The sequence below is a fragment of the Martes martes genome (genome assembly GCF_963455335.1).
Source record: "Martes martes genome assembly, chromosome: 8".
Lineage (NCBI taxonomy): Eukaryota > Metazoa > Chordata > Mammalia > Carnivora > Mustelidae > Martes > Martes martes.
In genome coordinates, this window is record NC_137895.1 from 116,630,436 (window position 1) to 116,652,216 (window position 21,781).

Genomic DNA, 21,781 nt, shown 5'->3' on the forward strand with positions numbered 1-21,781 from the left:
AGCAGATCCTTCACAGAGGAGGATCACCAGCTCCCAACCCCGGGCAGAAATCCCTAAAATAACCAAGAGAAAGGTTGTATTTCTGAGTGTCCAGTTTCTAGGTTGTTCACAATTTCTTCCTGTTCGTTTTTAAAAAAGATTTTATTTATTTATTTGAGAGAGAGAGAGCACAAGCTGGAGGAGGGGCAGAGAGAGAGGGAGAAGCAGACTCCCCACTGAGCAGGGAGTAGGAGGTAGGGACTTGACCCCCGGACCCTGAGATCATGACCTGAGCCGAAGGCAGATGCTTCCTGGAATATTACTCAGCCACAGAAGAGAATGAAATCTTACCATTTGCGACAACATGGGTGGAATGTGAGAGTATTACGTTAAGTAAAATACGCTGGAGAAAGACAAATACTGTATTTCACTCCTATCTGAAATCTAAAAACAAAATACAAAATAAAACAAAATAAAAACCCAAGAAACCCAAACCAACAAAATTAATCTCAAAGATACAGAGCATAGATTAGTGGTTACCAGAGGAGAAGGGGACATGGTGTGAAGGAAGCCAACTGTATGGTGATGCTTGGTAACTAGACTTGTACTGGTGATCACACGGTAGTGTATACGGATGTTGAATTATAGAGCTGTACATCTGGACCTCACACACACATAGATATCTATACACATAGATATCTACGTATATACGTATAGAAGTGAAGAGGGGGACGTCTTAGTGATGTTGAGCATCTTTTCAGGTGCCTTTGGCCATCTGTCTCCTTTGGAGAAATGTCTATTAGGTTTCCTACACATTTTTTAATCAGGTTGTTTGTCTTTTTGTTGTTGAGTTGTATGAGAAATGTCTATTCGGTCTCCTACACATTTTTTAATCAGGTTGTTTGTCTTTTTGTTGTTGAGTTGTATGAGTTCCTTAATTATTTTGGATATCAACCCATTATCAGATATACGGCTTGCAAATGTCGTCTCTCATTTGGTAGGTTGCCTTTTCTTTTTTTTTTTTTTAAGATTTTATTTATTTATTTGACAGAGAGATCACAAGTAGACAGAGAGGCAGGCAGAGAGAGAGGGGGAAGCAGGCTCCCTGCTGAGCAGAGAGCCCGATGTGGGGCTCGATCCCAGGACCCTGAGACTATGACCCGAGCCAAAGGCAGAGGCTTTAAACCACTGAGCCACAAAGGCACCCCTAGGTTGCCTTTTTTTGTTGATGGTTGATGGTTTTCTTTGCTGGGCAGAAGCTTTTTGGTTTGATGGAGTCCCATTTGTTTGTTTTTGCTTTTGTTTCCCTTGCCTTTGGAGTCATACCCACAAAGATGTCACTAAAGCACATGTCAAGGAGTTTACTGCCTTGGTTTTCTCCTAGGAATTTTATGGTTTCAGGTCTTACATTCACGTCTTGATTCATTTTGAGTTAATTTTTGTGTGTGGTGTAAGACAGCATTCCAGTTTCGCTCTTTTGCATGTGGCTCTCCAGTTTTCCCAGCACCAGTTGTTGAAGAAACTATCTTTTTTCCATTCTATGTTCTTGGTTCCTTTGTCATCATAGATGGATTGTTCATGTATGTGTGAGTCTTTTCTAGGCTTTCAATCTGTTCCATTCATGCGTGTGTCTGTGTTAGTAGCAGTAACATACTCTGACTATAGCTTTGTGATGTAGTTTGAAATCAGGGAGGGTGATACCTTTCCTTTTTCTCCTTAAGATGGCTCTGGTGGTTTGGGGATCTTTTGTGATTCCGTACAAATTTTAGAATGATTTCTTCTACTCTGGGAAAGATGCCATTGGAATTTGGGTAAGTATTACACTGTAGATGACTTTGAGTAGTGTGGACATTTTAACAGTATTAATTCTTCTCATCCATGAGCAAAAGTATCTTTCCCTTTATTTGTGTGTTCACAAACAGAAGAGGATCCTTCCTATTCGCTTTGGTAGAAGGGGATCCTTTCTGTTCGCTTTGGTGTGCACTTTGAGTACCTCCTACAGTCCTTTGAGGTTAGTGTCTGGGCAAAGAAAACACTCCCCCAGGGTAAATCCCCTGTACACCCACCGTGAGACCAGCTGGTCCTCATTCTGCCGAGATGCCCTGATAGCCCCCTTCCAGCTCTTCGTTTTGCTGCTGACCTTCGCTCCCACCTTTTCCAGGTGGGTCCACACAGACCAAAGGATCCGTCCTAACTCATCCCGGTGCTGTCTTTGTTCCACACCTAGTCCTATTACCCGGAACGGATGGTTGGGTCTTTGTGAGATGAAGGAACGGACCAGAGGGACACAGATAAAATGGGCGATGCCTTGTTTCCTGATTGACTCATTGGCATGCGCTCCAAAATGCATAAGGGAAGTAACAAATTGTGCTATCTGGTTTTCCTATTGAAGTTTATTTTTTCTAATTTATTTTACATTTGAAATTAGTTTCAAAAGGCTTTTTGGCGGAACAGGGCTCCCTCCATGCTGTTTACACAGGCTTTCCTCATGTACATATTATGTCCAATAACTCTGTAATCCGGTTTCCTTAAGCCCTGTCAGGGATAGTCTTGCCTTCTTCAGTTTCCAGCTGGGCCTGAATTTAAATAGGCTGCCCTCACAAAGGAACTGACAAAAACAGTGAAACTCCATTTAGGAAAACCTGTGCTTAGCAGAGTAACAAGAAAGGGACTCTTGTTATTTCTTAGCAACTTGTTATTTTTAAAAATCAAGACTATGTCTCTTTGCTGCCCCAACTCGTGTACAAATCTGGCACTGGATAAAATAAAACCCCCCTCCATGAGGCCCCAAGGTGGCTCATTGGATTAAGCCTGTGCCTTAGGCTCAGGTCTTGATCACAGGGTCCTGGACTGAGCCCCTTGTCGGGCTCCCTGCTCATGGGGCTGTCTGCCTCTCGCTCCACCCCTCCCCACTGCTCACGCGTGCGTGTGTGTGTGTGTGTGTGTGTGTGTGTGTGTGTGTGTGTGTAGGTCTCTCTTAAAAGAAATAAATAAAATCTTCAAAATAAAATAAATTCTCCCAGTTCGTGCCCATTAGAAACCTAAACTATCTAAAATTGTCCCTGTAGTTTGAAAGAGTTTAGGTTTCGTTCATAAATGCTGAGGGTTTTCAGCTGCCTTACCCAATAAAAAGTAGCAGATGAAGCCACCTTAGTCTTCCTTCTTCAGGAACAGAGAAAAACAGCTTGGAAAGATCCTGTCTTTTTTTTTTTTTTTAAGGAGGCTGCCTGGGTTGGAGAAGTCATGCAAGGAATCCTGTGTCAGAGCACAAGCATCCCCCCTTATTTCTACTCCACAGTGCCCTTCATCACACGTGCCTGTGTTAGATGGTTCTCTAGATCTGAGAAGTCTCTCATGCCAGGAAGCCAGAGGGTGGTGGGTTTTCCAGAAGAGGGATGCCAGAGTCCACGTACCCTGAGTCTCAAAGGATACCTTTCTGCTTGGGCAAAGAGCTGACTGAATGAAAGAAACTGATTCAACACACTTAAATTAGACATGAAGCACATTTATTAGCCGCAACCCTCAGTTTTCCTGAAGACAGGAACTGACCACTGTGCCATATCTTCCTCCATGAAAGCAACAGCTCTGCACGCAGAACTAACCACATACCAGCAAGTATTTTATCCTCGTGTCATGATTTGGAGAATAAGTGATAGAAAATATTAGGATAGCTTGTTAAGAAAACATTTTCCCCAGGCACCTTGATTTGTTCTGTTTTCTCTCAAAGAGCTCAAGCAGACGGCTACCTCATAGGTTGATCCTCTTTCCTTTCACCAGCCGCACTCTAAATCTAAGCACATCCTGGAAATAAAACCAAGCACAGTCAGTTGATGGAACACAGGGATCTGTTCAGCATAAGATGAAGTAGATTTCTAGCATCTACCAACAGTTAAATGGAAAAACTGCACAGTAGTCCTATCAACTGGTAAATCAACCATATTCTAAGACTCCAAATAATGTACTTGCCCACATCTAGAATAGTGTTGACCAAACTAAGAGAGCAAGTCCCCAGAAGGTCAGCCTGAGTTATCTGGCGCTGCTGTTGACCACAGGTGTCTTCAACCGGCTGAGCACAGTGCTTGGTCACAACAGTCCACACTGCCCCTTGTTCTGTGTTCCTTTAGACACTGCCCCATTTACAGTGATCTGCTCCTAAGTGCAAATGATGTCAGGAGTTATGGCTTGATTTGGGTTTTTTTTTTCCTTTGTTCTTAATAAAACAATTCAGACTTTTTTGTTTCTTGTTTATTTTTGAGCCAACAGCTAGGTCAGGTGGAAAAAAATGGTTTTGGAATTGGACCTGACTCCAAAATGTAGCTCTGTCACTTACATCACTCAGGCCAACCTCTCGGACTTTTCACTTTCTCCCTAAGAGCGAGGAGTGAGGGGTTCCTGGGTGGCTCAGTCAGTTAAGTGTCCGACTCAGGTCATGATCTCAGGGTGCTGGGTTCGAGCCCTGTCTCAGGCTCCTCACTCAGTGAGGAGTCTGCTGGAGATTCCCTCCCCTTCCCTCCTCTCTCCCTCCCCCCGATTGTGTGCACTCTCTCTCTCTCTCTCAAATAAATAAAGAGATCTTGAAAAAAAAAAAAAAGTGAGAATGACTGATGCACTAGGATTTAGTGAGGAAAGTAAGACTAGAGATCTGAAAGAGCTCTCATAACTCACAAAGAACTATGTAGCAGAAATTAATATCATTATTCTAAGTAAAGCTGAGGAACTATATCTGCAAGACTAACACTTTCAAATAAATACAGGCGGGGCACTAGGGTGGCTCAGTCCATTAAGCATCGGTCTTTGGCTCAGGTCATAATCTCAAGGTTCTGGGATCCAGCCCCTCATTAAGCTCCCCACTCAGCAGGGATTCTGTTTCTCCCTCTCCCTTTGCCCGCCGCCCTTCCTGCTCTCTGTCTCTGTCTCTCTCTCTCTCTCTCTCTCTCTCAAATAAATGAAATAAATAGGAAAGGCAATCACTTACCACAACCTGACAAACCACAAACATAATATATTCATTTTTTTTTCTGCTTTAAAATTCAGGGTGTTGCACGGAAGCCCCACTTGACAAAATATGATGCATTTTAAGCACTGGACCAAGGGAGAAGGACAAGATGGTCTACCATCTACAGGGTGAAATGAGAGCCTTTGCAGATATGGGATAGAGTCATAGATGCTATAAAGGGAGAAGGGGCAAGGGAGAAGTCAGATTCTTAAGCTGGGAAGGCGTTTCAGAAGATGACTCCTACTGGCACAGTAGCTTAGCGCTGCTCTATGGTACTCTTCAGAGTCCTGGAAGGCCCAGAGTTATCATGACACTCGGTCTCCTTGGGGGTCTCCCCCATAGGAAATGCATGCATTTATGATTAATGCAAATTAAATCATAGGATCAGCTTCTTGGTTCAGCGGCTAAAATGGACTTCATTTACAAAGTAAATATGTTTATTTTTGCTTTGACTACAGATTGTCTGGTGACCACCATCAGCTTTGAATGTTCTAGTTACAAGGAATTTACAAGCGATGTGTATTAAGTAGAAAGGTACGGAATAATGTCTCTATCCCCACTGATAAGCATCAGTGGTTTCTGAAGTCTGCTCCATGAAACTCCAGATGCCAACTGACCCAAACAAAACCTGCTTAGGTATGGCTTTCTGGAGTCTCCTTGGATTCGTAGATATGTAAATGCTCTATAAATAAAGGAAGCCTATGGTTGAGGGCTCAAGCCTCTAACTTTCCTCCTGTGCATTCAGGAGGTAGCCTTGTCCTTCACTTGCTCTCCTCCAGATCTGTTTTCTGTTTCCACCTGTCCATCCTGGAACAGAATAGCCTGCCTACCACAGCGTGGCCAAAGACATCAAAAGGCACGGGGTGCTCAGATGCCCCCGCTGGGGAAGCGCGTACAAGCTGAAATTCACTGTCATTCTTAGTGGGTCTCAGCGATGCTTCTGCAAGGTGCTCTAAACAAAGCACGTTATCCTTCTAAATTACAACAGGTATGACAGTTGTTAAGCATCTGAAGAAAACAAGACAAAAAAGTCTTAACCTAGCATCTCAGAAAAACATACCTGCAGCCTGGTGTCATCTGGAATTCCGTAAAATTTTTTTCCTATCCGTGAAAAATCCCTCTCAGTGAGTTCTTGACTGGTGCCTTTCACATCAACGTAGTGGCAGTCCGCACCGGCGAAATGGCAGGAAATTGCCTGTGCAGAGTGACAGGGTTAATACTGGGAAAAAACCCATTCCATTAACACCAGACCGAACAGGGAGACTTCTTTTAGGAAGTCAGCTATTTCACTCAGCGTTTGATTTCTAGAATGTTCCATGCTGTCCTGTATTAGTCTCTTCAGGGTTCAGTATCTCTTTTTCCCCAGGTACAGTTTAAGTCTGACTGAGAAATACAAGAGGTTTTTAGCTCCCTGCGATACTTGTTTTTAAAGGGGGCAGGGAACATAATGACATGAGTAAGAGGACTTTAACTTTTCAACCTGTGATTTTTCTGGTGTGTGGATGTCCTCAAGTCCTAAACAGGAATGTGTTCCAGGGTTCTTCATCATTTTCTTAGTCAGGGAAGTTAGTTACTCAGTTGAGTGTGTGGTGGGTTGTCATTTCAATGGCTACGGATCATGAAAACAAACAAACAACAACCCACAAAAATACCTGGCAAAGGACAATAATATACACACTACCCCCTTTGAAATAAAATGGACACTTTGAGTCCAATAGCATTCACATACCATCCCCATCTTGTTTCTGTCTGAAGGTAAGATGGAGGTTACTTAGTTCTCCTCGTTCTTGAAAAACTGACAAGCTAATCGAAACTTAAAACTCACTTTCCTAGTTCCAGGTTAGTTCTCTTGAGGTGACTGCCTACTGAACGGACAGCCTGCTTTGCCCAGAACATCAAATTTCTATGCCGTGGAGTCACAAACTCCATTTCCCACAGTAGCCCCCCTACCATGCCAAGGAGGAGTGACACCTGAGGCCAAAGAGGAAAAGGGCACACCCATATACATGTGTTTATGTTTTTTTTCTTAAGGGTTCATAGTTGGTTAAGTGTCTGCCTTCAGCTCGGGTCGTGATCCCAGGGTCCTGGGATTGAGCCCCATATCGGGCTCCCTGCTCGGGGGGAGCCTGCTTCTCCCTCTCCAACTCCCCCCTTGCTTGTGTTCCCTCTCTCGCTATCTCTCTCTGCCATAAATAAATAAAATCTTTTTTTTTAAAAGGCCCACATTAGTGAAACTCAGGAACACTCATATTATTTATGTCCCTGTGGCTATACCCCCTGCTTGCACACTTCTGAGGGCCATGCTGGTGGAGAGTCCGATCTAGTCTTTATTTACAACCCTGGCATTGTGCCCATCATGGATATTTTTTCTTTTCTTTTCTTTTTATTGTTAAGTTAGTCACCATAGAGTACATCATTAGTATTTGATGTAGTGTTCCATGATTCATTGTTTGCATATAACACCCAGTGCTCCAGGCAAGCTGTGCCCTCCTTAATACCCATCATCAGGCTCACCCAATCCCCCCATCCCACCCCCTGCCCTTCTAAAACCCTCAGTTTGTTTCCTGGAGCCCCTCGTCTCTCATGGTTCATCTCCCTCCCTGATTGCTCTCCCTTCATTTTTCCCTTCCTTCTCCTAATATCTCCATGCTATTTCTTATGTTCCATAAATAAGTGAAACCATATGATAATTGACTTTCTCTGTTTGACTTATTTCACTCAGCATAATCTCCTCCAGTCCCATCCATGTTGATACAAATGGTGGGTGTTCATCCTTTCTGATGGCTGAGTAATATTCCATTGTGTATATGGACCACATCTTCTTTATCTATTCTTCCGTTGAAGGCCATCTTGGCCCTTTCCACATTTTGGCAATTGTGGACATTGCTGCTATGAACATTGGGGTGCATGTGGCCCTTCTTTTCACTACATCTGTATCTTTGGGGTAAATACCCAGTGGTGCAATTGCTCAGTCATAGGGGAGCTCTATTTTTAATTTTTTGAGGAACCTCCACACTGTTTTCCAAAGTGGTTGCACCCATTTGCATTCCCACCAACAGTGTAAGCGTGTTCCCATTTCTGCACAACTCCTCCAACCTTTGTTGCTTCTTGCCTTGTCGATTTTTGCCATTCTAACTGGTGTAAGGTTCTGGAGGATTCAGAGATACCACCTTATGTCGTGGATATTTTTTCCATTAAATTTGATTTTCTAAATACTGACCTAAAATTTCATTTAACTTGAATGCTGAGGGTTTTTTCCTTTTTTTGCACCTTTCCCCCACCCTCATTAAATTTTGATCCAGAAGAGTGTCTTCTTACCTCACCTTCACCATGGCCCTGTCAACCTGACAGAAATATGAATGAATAAAAGATGAAACCTGGAAACTAACCCTTGACCTCAGGGAGACAGCGGTAGTTAGTGTGAAAAACTGGAAGGATTCACTCAGCCCCCACAAACCCCCCCCAATATAGTATGGAGAGCCATGTTATATGGGGAAATGGAAGTCCACAGTACTGTCAGATCTTTTTTTTTTTGAGAAGCGAGAAATCTGGGACTATGAGAAATTCTGTCGGTTTTAAATCATTAGGTGTTTAAAACATTCTGAAGCTAAAAACAAATTCTGGGACTCAGGGATGAAAAATACGGCTGCCTGCAAAATCTGAGGTCTGGGCAGCCAATTCAGAATGTTTGCTTAGAATTGATAATGGTTTTCCAAATAACAAAGCTTTTATAAACTTTCCCCTTTTGTGGTTACTATGAGCTATATACATTCCAAATTTTATGATTTTTATATGTCGCCCATTGTTTCTGCCTCCAAAAGCACAGGCTACGGGCTCCCAAGTACCTTCTTCCTTTGAAGCAATTCTATGAATGTTCATAATTCATTATCAGCACGATTAGGATCCTGAGCTCACCTGGCTTCTTACTGATATGAGCAAAAAAGCATGAGGTAGCACATAGATTTCCTGGTCAACAGACCAGACTAAATGCCAGTTTAGTTCAATGTCAGAAATCTCATAAAGTTTCACATATCTTGACATTTTTGTTTCTAATGTATTCCTCCTTGGAAAGTACAGTGATGTGAATGCATACCTTCCGGTATCCTTGAGTTCTGTTCAAACCAGATCCATGGATGAGCAAAGGATGAAAGAAAACAGTGTCTCCCTTCTCCATCACAAGATGCACTCGGGGGCAGTTTTCATCATAGTCCTGAATCCCGTAGAACATTATGTTAACTCCTCCCTAGAACACATAAGAGAACCAAGACTCTATTTGAGGAACCCAATGATTAAGTATTTTATCAATGACTCATTAAGAAAAGCAAAGGTTTCCTAAGTTCTGTCAAGAGAAAGACATAAAAAGATTCTTAAAAGCAACTGTAAATATACAAAAACTTCTCAGACATCTGGTTGTAAAAATCATGGGTTGGGGGGACCAAATGAAGAATCTGAAATTTCCACTTATCCTTCATTACTGAATTATAAATGAAGATCTAGACCAACTTTGCATTTTGCACTTAACGTGGGAGATCCCCTTTCCAGCATGAATCTGTAATCACTTTCCCAACATGATATTCTTCTCCCCCGTAACTTTGCCTAAATCATTCCTCTAATTCAGGAGTACCTCTGGGAAGCAAACTGTTTTCTCAAGCTAGAAGAGAGAAAATGTTCAAGTTTCCTCAGCTCAGAAAGCACTCATGTCACAACCAGAGTAAAGAAAGAACAGTAAATTACAACACTGTGCTTTTTTAGAACTACTTCCAATGTCAGTCATTGTTTTAAGTAATGGTTATGGGGGGAGCACAGTATCCCAGTCCCCTTCATAAGACTGTCCCACATTCTTCTGGGGGAAGGATTCGTTCCTGCTGGACTGTGTTGGGCCTTTCATCCAGTGTACTTCTCTCCTGGCTAGGTGGATATGTAACCTACGCTCCCACTGTCATCACTTCGTATCTGAACAGAGGATCGATCAAAGGCATTGGTCATGGTCAAGTTCAACTGCCTCCACCAGGTGCCCCATCCTGGCTTCCCTCTGTCACACTCCCACTTTCCTGTTTATCAGAGGCAGCCAGCCTTTCCATGGACTCAGCGTGTGCCTACGACCCTCCAAGACACTCTCTTTGGCTTAAATCAGCCACAGCCCAGTCTGTTGCCTGCAACAAACTTTCCCTAAACCTCAGCTCAGTTTTCCCATTCACCTCAACAGTTTATGAATCTCACCATTTCAGATTTTATATCAGAATCCAGACTCAAAAGATTTTCACTTGGCACTAGTCCTCAGTGTAAGAATTCTAACTAATTGAGACAGAAGTCCTGAAAGCCAGATTCTTTACTTCCTACAAAAAACCCACATGCATTCTTCCCACCTGAACAACACGTGCTCTTCTGGGGTTTTCAGACTTTATTGTCTGAGGCCTACAACACTCATCGTCTCCTCTCTGGTTTCTCTGCCTCTGGACTCCTCACCTCCAGTACCTCCTCCTCTAGAGCTCCAGATTATCATTCTTGAAGAGCTGATTTGATCTCACCGTTCGTGGGCTCAAAACCATTCAATAGTTCAATCAATAGACCATGCAACAGGCAGACAATGGAATACTACTCATCCTTCCCCAGAGCCTTCGATGATCTCTCTAGCAGGAAGGAGATGATTCCTCCCTCGTCTTTATCCTGAGACCTAGCGGTCAGTGGGTTAGAATTACTTGGCAGCTGATACATGCATCTGGTCTTGTGGGTGTTTATGTCTGACCTCTGCAATGAAGCTTGATGATTTTAGATCCTATACACTGCCTACCAGAGTTCCCCACACTGGTCAGCTTTCCAAAATGTGTTGAAAGAAAAATGATTATCCCACATGACATCTTTGAATTTTCCCTGATCCTGGTTGCAAAACATAAAACAATGTTTTGCTAAGAAAGGAAATGCCATCTCATTGTTAAAGTTCTGTGTGGAATCTGATCTAAAATTAAAACATTAGGGTGCCTGGGGCGCTCAGAGGTTTAAGCCTCTGCCTTCGGCTCAGGTCGTGGTCTCAGGGCCCTGGGATCAAGCCCTGCATTGGGCTCTGTGCTCAGTGGGGAGCCTGCTTCTCCCTCTTTCTCTGCTTGTGTCTCTGCCTACTTGTGACCTCTCTCTCTCTCTCTGTCAAATAAATAAATAAAATCTTTTAAAATAAATAAATAAAAATAAAATCAAAACAACCAATATTCTGGTTAAGATTTCTCTTCTAGGGGCACCTCGGTGGCTCAGGGAGTCGGGTGTCAGACTCTGGATTTTGGGATCAGGTTATGATCTCAGGGTCACAAAATCAAGCTGCATGTTGAGCTCGTGCTCACCAGAGTCTACATGTCCGTGTTCCTCCCCCGCTGCCTCTCTCGGCCCACGCCACCTCTCACAAGTATCACGAGCAAGTATCATGAGCTGTCTCCCTTTATCCCTGCCTCTCTCTGTGTTTGACTCAAATAAATAAATAAATAAAATCCTAAAAAGGAAAGGGAGGGAGGAAGGAAGGGAGGGAAGGAAGGAAGATAGAAGGAAGGAAGGAAAGAAGGAAGGAAGGAAAAAGAAAAGGAAAGAAAGAAGGGATTTATACCTCCCACTTGGGATAAGCGTGTGGCTTCAGGTCGCCTTTGTGAGTGCCTGGGAGCACACACAGGCAGCCATTGTTCCGGTCGATGTGCTCCATGGCTGTCCAAGCAGCAACTATGTTATTGCTGGGCCTGACGGGGAAATACTGCAGATCCTGATGCAAGGGGTGGCGGGACGTCTTCTTGCCTGAAACAGAACCTGCTGTTGAAGCACACTTGCACCTCAGAATTCATCTCCTCTGCCTGAAAACCAGATCAATGACTATCCCTCCAAAACACAAAGAAGCGAAACCACACTACAGACAATCAGCCCGGAGAGAGAAGCACCAAATTGGAATATCAAATCGACAGGGTGACTCCAGATCCCACGCTTTTGTTCTGGGTTTCTCACAGCCGGGGATTCACACCATTCTCTAGCAACTCATAACAGTTACAATCTCTGTTGTGCTTTAATCCTTTGTAACTCTGGTTTGGGCACAGAGTCTAGTACTCAAAGAAAAGTTTGGTCAACTGAAGAGAGTAACCAAATTTGAAGTTCTCTGTTAGCCCTCTAAGTGGCTGATACGAACACTACCCAGGAAATAAATTAATAAAAGGCTTCCAAGAAGTTCTTTGCAGAACTAAGAGCACTTGTCACCGTGTAGAATCAGAGATCACAGAACCACATTTTCGTGGTTCCCTGTTTTGCACTCTGAACTTGGTACTGTCCCCCTATGCCCAACCACGAGGTCTCTAAGCAAGACATCCAGGGTAGGAGAGATTTCGTGGTGCTACACTACAGGCTAGTCACATAAAGCTCTCCTGGCCTCTTTTTCTCCAGGAAAATGTGGAAAACAATAAAGAATTCTGAAGGACCAATTTATTACTGCTAGTAGAGTAGAATTTCTCAGCATGGACCAAGAGCTGTGGTTGTCTTTAAAAATGCAGATTCTTGGGGGTGCCTGGGTAGCTCAGTCAGTTAAGCATCTCTTGATTTTAGCTCAGGTCTTGATCTCAGGGTTATGAGTTCAAGTCCTGTGTTGGGCTCCACGCTGGGCATGTAGCCTACTTAAAAACAATTTTTTTGGTGCAGATTCCTGGGTTTTAGCTTCCAAATCAGTTTCTCTGGGAGTGAGATCTTAGGAGCTACATTTTAGCAAGCACAAGACATTTTAAGTCAAGTGATGTATGTGATTTATAAGAAAGCTTTAATTTTGATAATAGTAATATCTTCAAACAGGAAAACAGAATTCACACCATCATTGGTGAGTATAGTTAACAAAGCTTAGGGATGATCATTATAATAATAGGAGCCTATGGTATATGAGCAGTCATGTTTCTAAAACCAAACTTTTGAGCAGCAAGCCAGTCAGTCACCCGGAAATCCAACAATAACCCTAATTATTGTTAACATCGGAAATCGCTCTTCTACCTCACTATTGTTTTTAAGACAAATAAAAGGACATATATATTTAGTTATCCAAATTTAGCAGTTACACACACAGCTAGAGTTAGAACACCTTAAACTCTCTTTTCCTTTTTTTTTTTTTTTTTGGAGTGGGGGGCTTCTCCATAACAAATAAGAGCCCTTTACCAGAATCTGGAGGTTTGTTTATCAGCATTGTATGCAGGGCCACAATATCAGGTCCAGTGAAGCACTCCACATATTTCAAAATCTAAGGGAAAAGAAGAAAAAAAGTTTGACGAGAAATCCAATGCACAAAAGTGGCACAAAGTACAATTATCTGTACAAGAGGGAAGATGCCTTCATTCAACACTTGGTAGGAGCACCTGGGTCGCTCAGTCAGTGAAGCTTCCAACTCTTGATTTCTGCTCAGGTCATGATCACATAGTCACAGGATCAAGCTCTGCACTGGGCCCTTTGTTCAGTGGGGAGTTGACTTGAGATTCTCTCCCTCTGCCCCTCCCCTCCAAACAAACAAACATATATATATATATATATATATATATATATATATATATATGTGTGTATATATATATATATATATTTAAAAACCACTTAGTATTTCATAACATTGCAAACAAAGCTTGAAAGCAGGAAAAAGTTGTAACAGCAAGTCTGCAACACTCTGAATTAAAGAGGCTTTTCCAAGCCAGTTGGAACCCTAACCACTTTTTCTACAAGAGAGGCATGTGGGGGCGCCTGGGTGGCTCAGTGGGTTAAAGCCTCTGCCTTCGGTTCAGGACATGATCCCAGGGTTCTGGGATCGAGCCCGCATCGGGCTTTCTGCTCAGCGGGAACCCTGCTTCTCTTACTCTCTCTGCCTGCCTCTCTGCCTACTTGTGAACTCTGTCTGTCAAATAAATAAATAAATAAGTAAATAAATGAAAAAAAATCTAAAAAATACAAAAAGGGAGAGAGGCATGTGTTTCTCTGAGATATCAACTGGGAAGGGCAGAGATAAACCTTCTTTCAACTGGAGCTGTCCATAGTTGCCCAGCAAGCAGGCAGCTTCCTCTTCCTCCCCCACCAGGACTCTTCATAAGGAGGGACCATGAGGGGCGCCTGGCTGGCTCAGTAGGTAGAGCATGCAACTCTTGAGCTGGGGTTGTGCGTTCAAGCCCCACGCTGAGCATAGAGCCTACTTAAGAAAAAAAGAAGGGACCGTGAGAGGCCCCAACATGGGCAACGGCCATGCATAGCCCAGAGGAAAAGAGAAGGGCAACTGGGGTGCTACCTCTTTACATCTAACCCACCGACGGAGGGGTACATGCAGCAAGGACTCGGCAGCGTGTGCCGACTACCTGCAGGGGGCTTTATGCATCAGCCCGCCTAAACCACACAGCGATCCCTGAAAAGTAACGCCCCCATGGATGAATAATCCTTTAGAGTGAACACCCCACACAAATAAGCCCAAAGCTAATAAACTGCCCAAGTTTGCGGAGCCAATTCAATGAAAAAGATAGTACTGAATCTCCAATTCTGACTCCAAAAAATGAAGCATATTCTACTGCTTTCTCATCGTTTGATCCTGTGTAGAAGGAATATTGGCAACTTGAGCAGGAAATTCTTGAAATGAAACCAAAATCCTAGAAGTCAGGCCTCCTATTTATTTGTTTATAAAGCGTGTCAACTTTTGCAATTTCCATAGGCAGCATTTTCTTTCTTTCTTTTTTAAATAATCCCTAATCCCACCATGGGGCTCAAACTCAGGACCTTGAGATCAAGGGTCTCATGGTCCCACAATTAAGCCAGCCAGGTGCCTCTGACCAGTATTTTCTAAACTTCAGTGACACTCAAGAGCCATTTTACCATTTCTATCATACTTTACGGAGGTGCCCAATATAGTTAGCCAATAATTTTTCCAAATTAACTTACATCTTATCCCGATTAATAATATTCCTGAGGTCATAGGTAGGATGTGCTGGGGGATTTTTTCCAACACACATTCAAATAAATACCGAACTACTAAAAGCAAGACCCACCTCCTAAAAATCATTGCATGAACCAGCAAGTGCATGGTTCTGATTTTAGAGGGGTGGGAAACCCGGATGTCCCGGTCGTGCTTACTCTACCCTGTGCTGCCTCTAACTTCAAGATTTTCCTCCTTGATGGATGCACACAACTTCCATTTCCATAGCAGGACTTGAGGTTGGGAAGTCATATCCCCTCCTGTTCCCCACCCAAGGGGCTGGACATCAGAGCTGGCTTACCTGTACACAGTCTTTTTTATGAGGCAAATTTTCTTTATTTTTAAAATTATTTTAAATGTGGTTTCTTTTTAAGATTTTATTTATTTGTCAGAGAGAGCAAGAAAGAAAGCAGTAGTTAGAGGGAGAAGAGGACTCCCTACTGAGCAAGGAGCCTGATGTAGGACTCCATCCCAGGACCCAGGGATCCTGACCTGAGCCCAAGGCAGGTGCTTAACCAACTAAGCCACCCAGGTGTCCCATTTTTAAAAGAATTTTTTTTAAGTTATAATTAACCTCCACAACCAGCCTGGGGTTCGAACTCACAACCCAGAGATCAAGAGCCACATGCTTGGGCCACTTGCGTGGCTCCGTCGGCTAAGCAACTGAGTCTTGGTTTCAGCTCAGGCCATGATTCCAGGGTCCAGAGATCCAGCCCTATGTCAGGTTCTGTGCTCAGCAGAGAGTCTGCTTGAGATTTTCTCTCTCACTCTCCCTCTGACCCTCCCCCTCCTCTCTCTCTAAAATAAACACATAAGTCTTAAAGAAAAAAAAGTAGCCTGCTCTACCAATGGAGTCAGCCTAGTGCCCCCACGGGCAAATTCTCTAATAGCACTTGGGGTTATAATTTCTAACAACTACTATATGCAATGTGTCCTTTAAAACCATTCTAAATAAACTGTTCATAAACTGTGATACATTTATGCAATGGGGTGTTATGCAATAATTTAAAAGTATGATATAGATTAATGTATAGGTGATATATAAAGATGTGTAAGGTCCAATGTAAGTGTAGAAACTACACTTGCAAAGTGGACAACCAGTATGTTCCCACGTGACACAAAAGGTGGGGGTTCACAGATGCACCTGCATAGCCATGAAAGACTTCTAGTTGAATACACCAGAAAGCTCGGCAGTGAGTGGGGCTGGAGGGTGGGAGACTTTCCTTTTCATCTTGTGCCCTTCTGTACTATGTGGATGTCTTCATAAATCTGAACTACTCTTAAAGAATATGGATTTTTTAAAAAAACGAGTTTAAATCTGAACACAAACTTAAACCTCGACTGACCAGTTCATGAGACAAAAAGAAACAATAAATGGATGTCCAATGAATAGGATGTGCAATGTCCCTCCTGTCGATACGCCCATATCCACAGTGAGAGAGGCTCTGTCTCTAGGGCAGAATTCCTGCCCTTCGCAACCAAGAATAATGACCAGACTCCAGAAGAGGGTTCTCCATCTGCCCACTACTGACATTTGGAGCTGGATAAGTCATCATTTGGGGGAGGGGACTATTCTGCACACTGTAGAATCCCTGGCCTCCATTAGCAGCTCACCCACCCACCATGCCCACCGCTACCCCAAGAGAAGCACAGGGTCCCCACCATGTGCCAAGCCAACACGGCTCCAGGCGCCGCCAAATGTCCGCCCCCATTTGAGAACCCCTGCTCAGCAGCCACAAAACAGAGGGGCCAGATAAAGTGAAGCAATTCTAGAGGCAAGCATGCAGGTGCGTTATTCACTTGAAAAGAAAACGCAGGAAAGTTCTCGAACCTCAGGGAGAGTGCAGTATCTGAAGAGTTCCTTATCTTCTTGGAAATCTTGGATCTTTGAAACCATCTTTTCACTTGGAGCAAATTCTGATTTTGGAATGGTTACATCTCTCATTATCATCATGCCCTCTGGTTTCACCTCCCCTTTGCAGATCCTTTCAAACTCCTTCCTAGAAAATGAAATTGGCAGATGATGTCATTACTGCAGGCTCCAGGCACCTGTCTGGCCAGTCCTGTACAAAGAGTCTCAGAGATTGAGCAGGGTGGTGTCTCTGCACCAGACTGACCTCCCGGTCAGGCTGAGTAGTTCTGAGGATGGAGAGGAGAAAATGACCAGCGCAGCAGCCCCTGTCTCCTCACTGAGAGGCCGGAGCTCACTGCGGGGACTCACCTATTCCTTCGCCTAACAGAACAGTGAGGAACCGTCTGTGATGTGGTGCACCTGAGTAATAATGGCAAATAACTTCTCTCACACTTACCATGGGCCAGGCCCCGTTCAAAGGCATCTGTGTGTCCTTCACCTTATCCAGTCCTCACAACGACACTAGGGCCTAGATACGATTTTCATCCCCATTTTACAGGTGTGAAAACAGAGGAGAAGAAAGTGCGTTGCTCCAGGACACACAACAGGAAGTAGTCTGGCTAACATGAAAGCCAGCCAGTCTGGCTCCAGAGCTCACGTCCCTAACCGCTTCCCAATGAGCCAATCACCGAAAACTGTCTGAACACACACGCTCATCTTACTCCCATTCCCACTGCAAACCCAACCTATTTTTGTAAAACAACGAAGGGTTACTGTACCGAAAGCGTTCAATATCAGCATCAGACACCAAATTTTTAATGACAAGAAACCCATTTTCTTCATAAAACTTTCTCTGTTCTAGGCTCAGAACATTATTATCCCGAGTATACCTAAAGGAGAAGAAGGAATTACAAATAAGTGTCACTGAAAAATCATCACCCAACATGTATCGAGAGCCTGAGAAATGTTCATATTCTTCCACCCAGCATTTCTACTTTTATTTACTCTAAGAAAATAAGCTGAAATTTCTTTTTTAAACAAGTCTAGAGGGGAGGGTTTATCTATTTTTTTTTTTTAAAGTAATCTCTATACCCAATGTGGGGCTCGAACTCACAAAGCAGAGATCAAGAGTCACATGCTCTTCCCACTGAGCCAGCCAGGCCCCTAATCTGAACATTTCTTAAAAGGTTTAAGTCTAAATTGTTAACTACTACTGTTACCAAAAAATAGAAGAATAATGAATTATAAGCACTCAATGGGATAGGACTCAGGCCTTAGAAATGAAGAGCTTGGGGTCCCTGGGTGGCTCAGTCAGTTAACATGGACTGGTTATTTCAGCTCACGTCGTGACCTCATAGGTCTGAGATCGAGCCCCCAAATGGTCTATGGGCTCAGTGGGGAGACTGCTTGAGATTCTCTCCCTCAGCCTCTCCCCCAACTTGCAATGCGTGCACTTTCTCTCTTAAATAAATAAATCTTTTAAGAAAATGAAGAACATATAATAGCATGTACAGTACTTACTATAATAACATATACTTAGATTTGTGTAAAACCAAGACACAGGGTACCTGGGTGGCTCAGTTGGTCGAGCCTCTGCCTTTGGCTCAGGTCACGATCCCAGGGTCTCGGGATCTAGTCCCACATCGGACTCCCCGCTTATCAGTGAATCTGCTTTTCCCTCTGCCCCTCCCCCCTGCTCCTGATCTCTCAGGCTCACGGTCTCTCTCTCTCGCTCTCTCTCAAGTAAATAAATAAGATCTTTAAAAGGGTACTTGAAAAAAATGCAAATAATTTTAAAAAGCACAGCTTTTAAGTGATTGCTTTTATGTAATGGAATTGTGAATGATTTTTCTTAATTCCTTTTCTTCTCTTTCAAATTCGTTCGATAATGACTATGTATGGTTGTTCAGGTAGGAGACCAATTCAATAGATTTTATACTTTAAATTGTCTAGATCATATGCTCTCAGAAGAAATCAAAGTGACAAAATCCAAGGAAGTACATAGCATATGCACAAACTCAGATCGCCCAGTCCATTCTTCTAGATTGGAAATGGGGCTCTATGAGAATACTCCATGGAGATCGATGTCTTCCCTTACAAAGGTAATTTAAGATAAACCAAAGACACTAGCTAATATAGCAACAGGACCACAAGTCATAGGCTAACTTAAATGAGGTATAACATGTCTGAATTGGAACGAAATCAGATTATACACCTCTGATATTTTTCCTCTTTCTGCACTTTAAGATACACATAAAATTACAGTCGTCTTCAAATTTTTTCCTAGTTCTAGTTAGAACTTGTCCTGGCAACACATTATTTGTATAATGAATTTTTTTTAAGAATTTATTTATTCTCTGTAGAGACTGGGAGAGAGAGAGAGAGGGCAGGGGCAGGAGCAGAAGGAAAGGCTAAAGCAGATTCCCTGCTGAGCACAGAGCCTGACCCATGACTGATCCCACAACCCATGAGATCATGACCTAAGCCAAAATCAAGAGTTGGATGCTTAACCCAGTAGCCACCCAGGTGCCCCTGTGTAATGAATTTTCACCAGACAACATGAGATGTATTTTATATCTTAATTACCACTAGGAAATGCTTTATACACTTTGCATGGTTAATTATGACAATTCGATCTACTTACTGGAATTGTGGAGGATGGAAACTGTTAGGAGAAACGGCCCCTGAAGTGGGGTGAGCTACCTAGGTAGTGAATTAAGGCAAATAAAATGAAATTTACGAGTCAACCTTTTCTAGAAACAGCAGTCTGCCCAGAATTAGCTCTCATCAGGGAAGACTGGGTTACACACATAGTTGCGGACAGGCACGCACGGTTGCTTACATCATCTCATTTCACAGAGCCCAGAGAGGGGCTGGAAATCCCAAGATCTTTATCACCATCCCTGCTGCCCAGAGCAGGAGAATGAGACTCACAGGGCTCAGTAACTGGGTCCAAAGATCACCCAGCATAAAATGCCTCAGGCCAGACTCAACCCATACTCTTTACTTCATTGCTTCCACTAGTTTCTTCCACATACTATTCCTTCCACTAAACTGCCGAACAAATGAAAATTGTAAGGTTCAAATCTAGCAGTAAGAAGAAATGTGCTCTTCCAAAGAGAAATTGAATTTAGTGGGAATCCATTCTGAAATACAAGAAACCGTTTGGCTTGTTACTTTTCAAAAAAAAAAAAATTCTATTAAATAAACAGTGGCTAGGCTCTAGAGAAAGTGTGAGCTACATAGTTTAGTATAATTCTAACTATCTTAAAGAGCTAGAAATTCTTTCTAGTTTTCTATCCAGAGAACGACAGAAAATTTACTTAGCTTCTTCTCAAATTTTTTAACTGTTTCTTTAGCTGAAGGAGTGAGTGTAAGAATGTCATTACTCATAAACATGTTATTTTTGTCATGTCTTTATGAAACTGGGGACAGTATAATCCTGTTTTCCTAGGCAAAGACTTAATGACCTTTGTCAGCTACTAGCAAGATGTGGTGGCCAGAAGGCAATATTTCAGTCCACAATTCTTTTCCTTACCATTGTGGGTTCAGGGGGTGGTGACTGCTTTCCTCGGAGAGGTTTTTTAATGATGTGGAAATGTTTCATGTCCATACTATATAATGTTAGTAAACATGAAAAAATGGGTGCAAAAAGCTATCTATACAGGATGGCTGTAATTATGTAAATGCACAGAAAAGAAACACACCAAAACATTGACTGATAATGATCAGTACGAGTGCACTGTTGCCCGAGTGTCCGCCCGCCCCGGGTGCTCCAGGCAGCCCTGCGCTCTTGTTTAGAAGCGACTGGGACTGTGCTTCGCTTGCCTCGGGCTCTGGGCGGTCGGATCACGCGCGGCCAAGTGCAGAAAACGCCACACTAGCTGAGAGCAGGCCCTCAGGAAGAACTTCCATTTTCCTCGGGGCAAGGCAGGGGCCCTAGGAGGCCCTAGGAGGGCCCGGGAGGCTGGGGCTGCGCCACATCAGCCCGAGGCCGGCACTGTCACGCGGCCGCCCAGCGGGCAGGCCGGGCCCCCCGGCTGAGAGCTTGGGGCTACCCGCGCTGGGAACCCTCCTGCCTCCCCGCCCCCCACCCCGGGACAGCTGACACCAATGCCGGGACGCGGGCGCGGGGGAAGGGGAACAGTCCGCTGGGCGGCTGTGCCATGAGCCCTGGAGGCCACCACACTTGCAGCCCGAGCCCCGCGCAGCCCAAAGGATACGCCGACGCCGGCCGAGCGCTGGCCGAGGTGTCCCAGCACGATGCGCAGGCGGGTGCCTGCGTGGGACTGGTTCATGGTTCCCGCAAGGAGACGAGTCAGCGGGGCCTCAGTCTTCACTGTGGAGGCGGGCGGGGCGACGAGCCGAAGGGGCCTGGCCCAGCGCTCGGAACTCTGGGAATTCCTGATTGTGCGGAGATATGGGGGCTCCAGGGTCCACGCACTGGGCCAAGGTCCGGAGCGGACTTCTTGCCCGCGCGCCCAGCTCCTCCGCGATCACGGAGATCCTGGCGCACAAAGCAGGGAAACTGGTTTTGAAGGGCTTAGCAACCGGGTTAAGGTCGCCCAATGAGAAATGAGCCAAAACATGACCCACATTCCCAAACTCTCAGTCTAGCTTGTCCCACGTGTCTGTCTCTCTGCTGCTGAAGTAGCAATTCAGATGTTCAGCCCTAGAAGTAACGTGCTGTTCAGAAAATACGTTTAATTTATTGGGAATCCAGTGTGGAATATCAGAAACATGTAACGTGCTGTTCAAAAAATGCGTTTAATTTGTTGGGAATCCAGTGTGAAATATTAGAAACATATTGGCTTTCATTGAAAAAGAAAAAAAGGTACATGAAATAAATGACTCTGTGAAACGCGTCTGATCCACATAGTCTAGTATTATTTTAAATTTCCTTAAGAACTACAAGTTCTAGGGGCGCCTGGGTGGCTCAGTGAGTTAAAGCGTCTGCCTTCAGCTCGGGTCTTGATCCCAGGGTCCTGGGTTAGAGCCCTGCATCAGGCTCTCTGCT

At 43.9% G+C, this 21,781-nt stretch overlaps 1 protein-coding gene across 1 annotated transcript; it reads right to left on the bottom strand.

The window, feature by feature from the left end:
* Positions 1–3,468: 3,468 nt before the first annotated feature.
* On the bottom strand, positions 3,469–21,304 carry LOC308347261 (phytanoyl-CoA dioxygenase, peroxisomal-like). Its single transcript, XM_080810493.1, has 9 exons — positions 20,988–21,304; positions 19,409–19,467; positions 17,544–17,654; positions 16,744–16,912; positions 13,133–13,214; positions 11,565–11,746; positions 9,069–9,218; positions 6,036–6,170; positions 3,469–3,780 (listed from the first exon to the last, which is right to left on the bottom strand). The coding sequence occupies exons 1-9, from the start codon at positions 21,060–21,062 to the stop codon at positions 3,727–3,729; spliced, it is 1,017 nt and encodes a 338-aa protein (XP_080666619.1). The 5' UTR covers positions 21,063–21,304; the 3' UTR covers positions 3,469–3,726.
* Positions 21,305–21,781: the final 477 nt, after the last annotated feature.

Bases quoted from the DNA above. Each gene is read 5' to 3' on its own strand.
- LOC308347261 (XM_080810493.1), bottom strand. From the start codon at position 21,062: ATGAACCAGTCCCACGCAGGCACCCGCCTGCGCATCGTGCTGGGACAC. The intron at 11,747-13,132 runs GTAAAGGGCTCT...GTTCTGTTTCAG, and splicing joins AAACAAACCTCCAGATTCTG to GCAAGAAGACGTCCCGCCAC. The intron at 6,171-9,068 runs GTATGCATTCAC...CACTCTGCACAG, and splicing joins GAACTCAAGGATACCGGAAG to GCAATTTCCTGCCATTTCGC.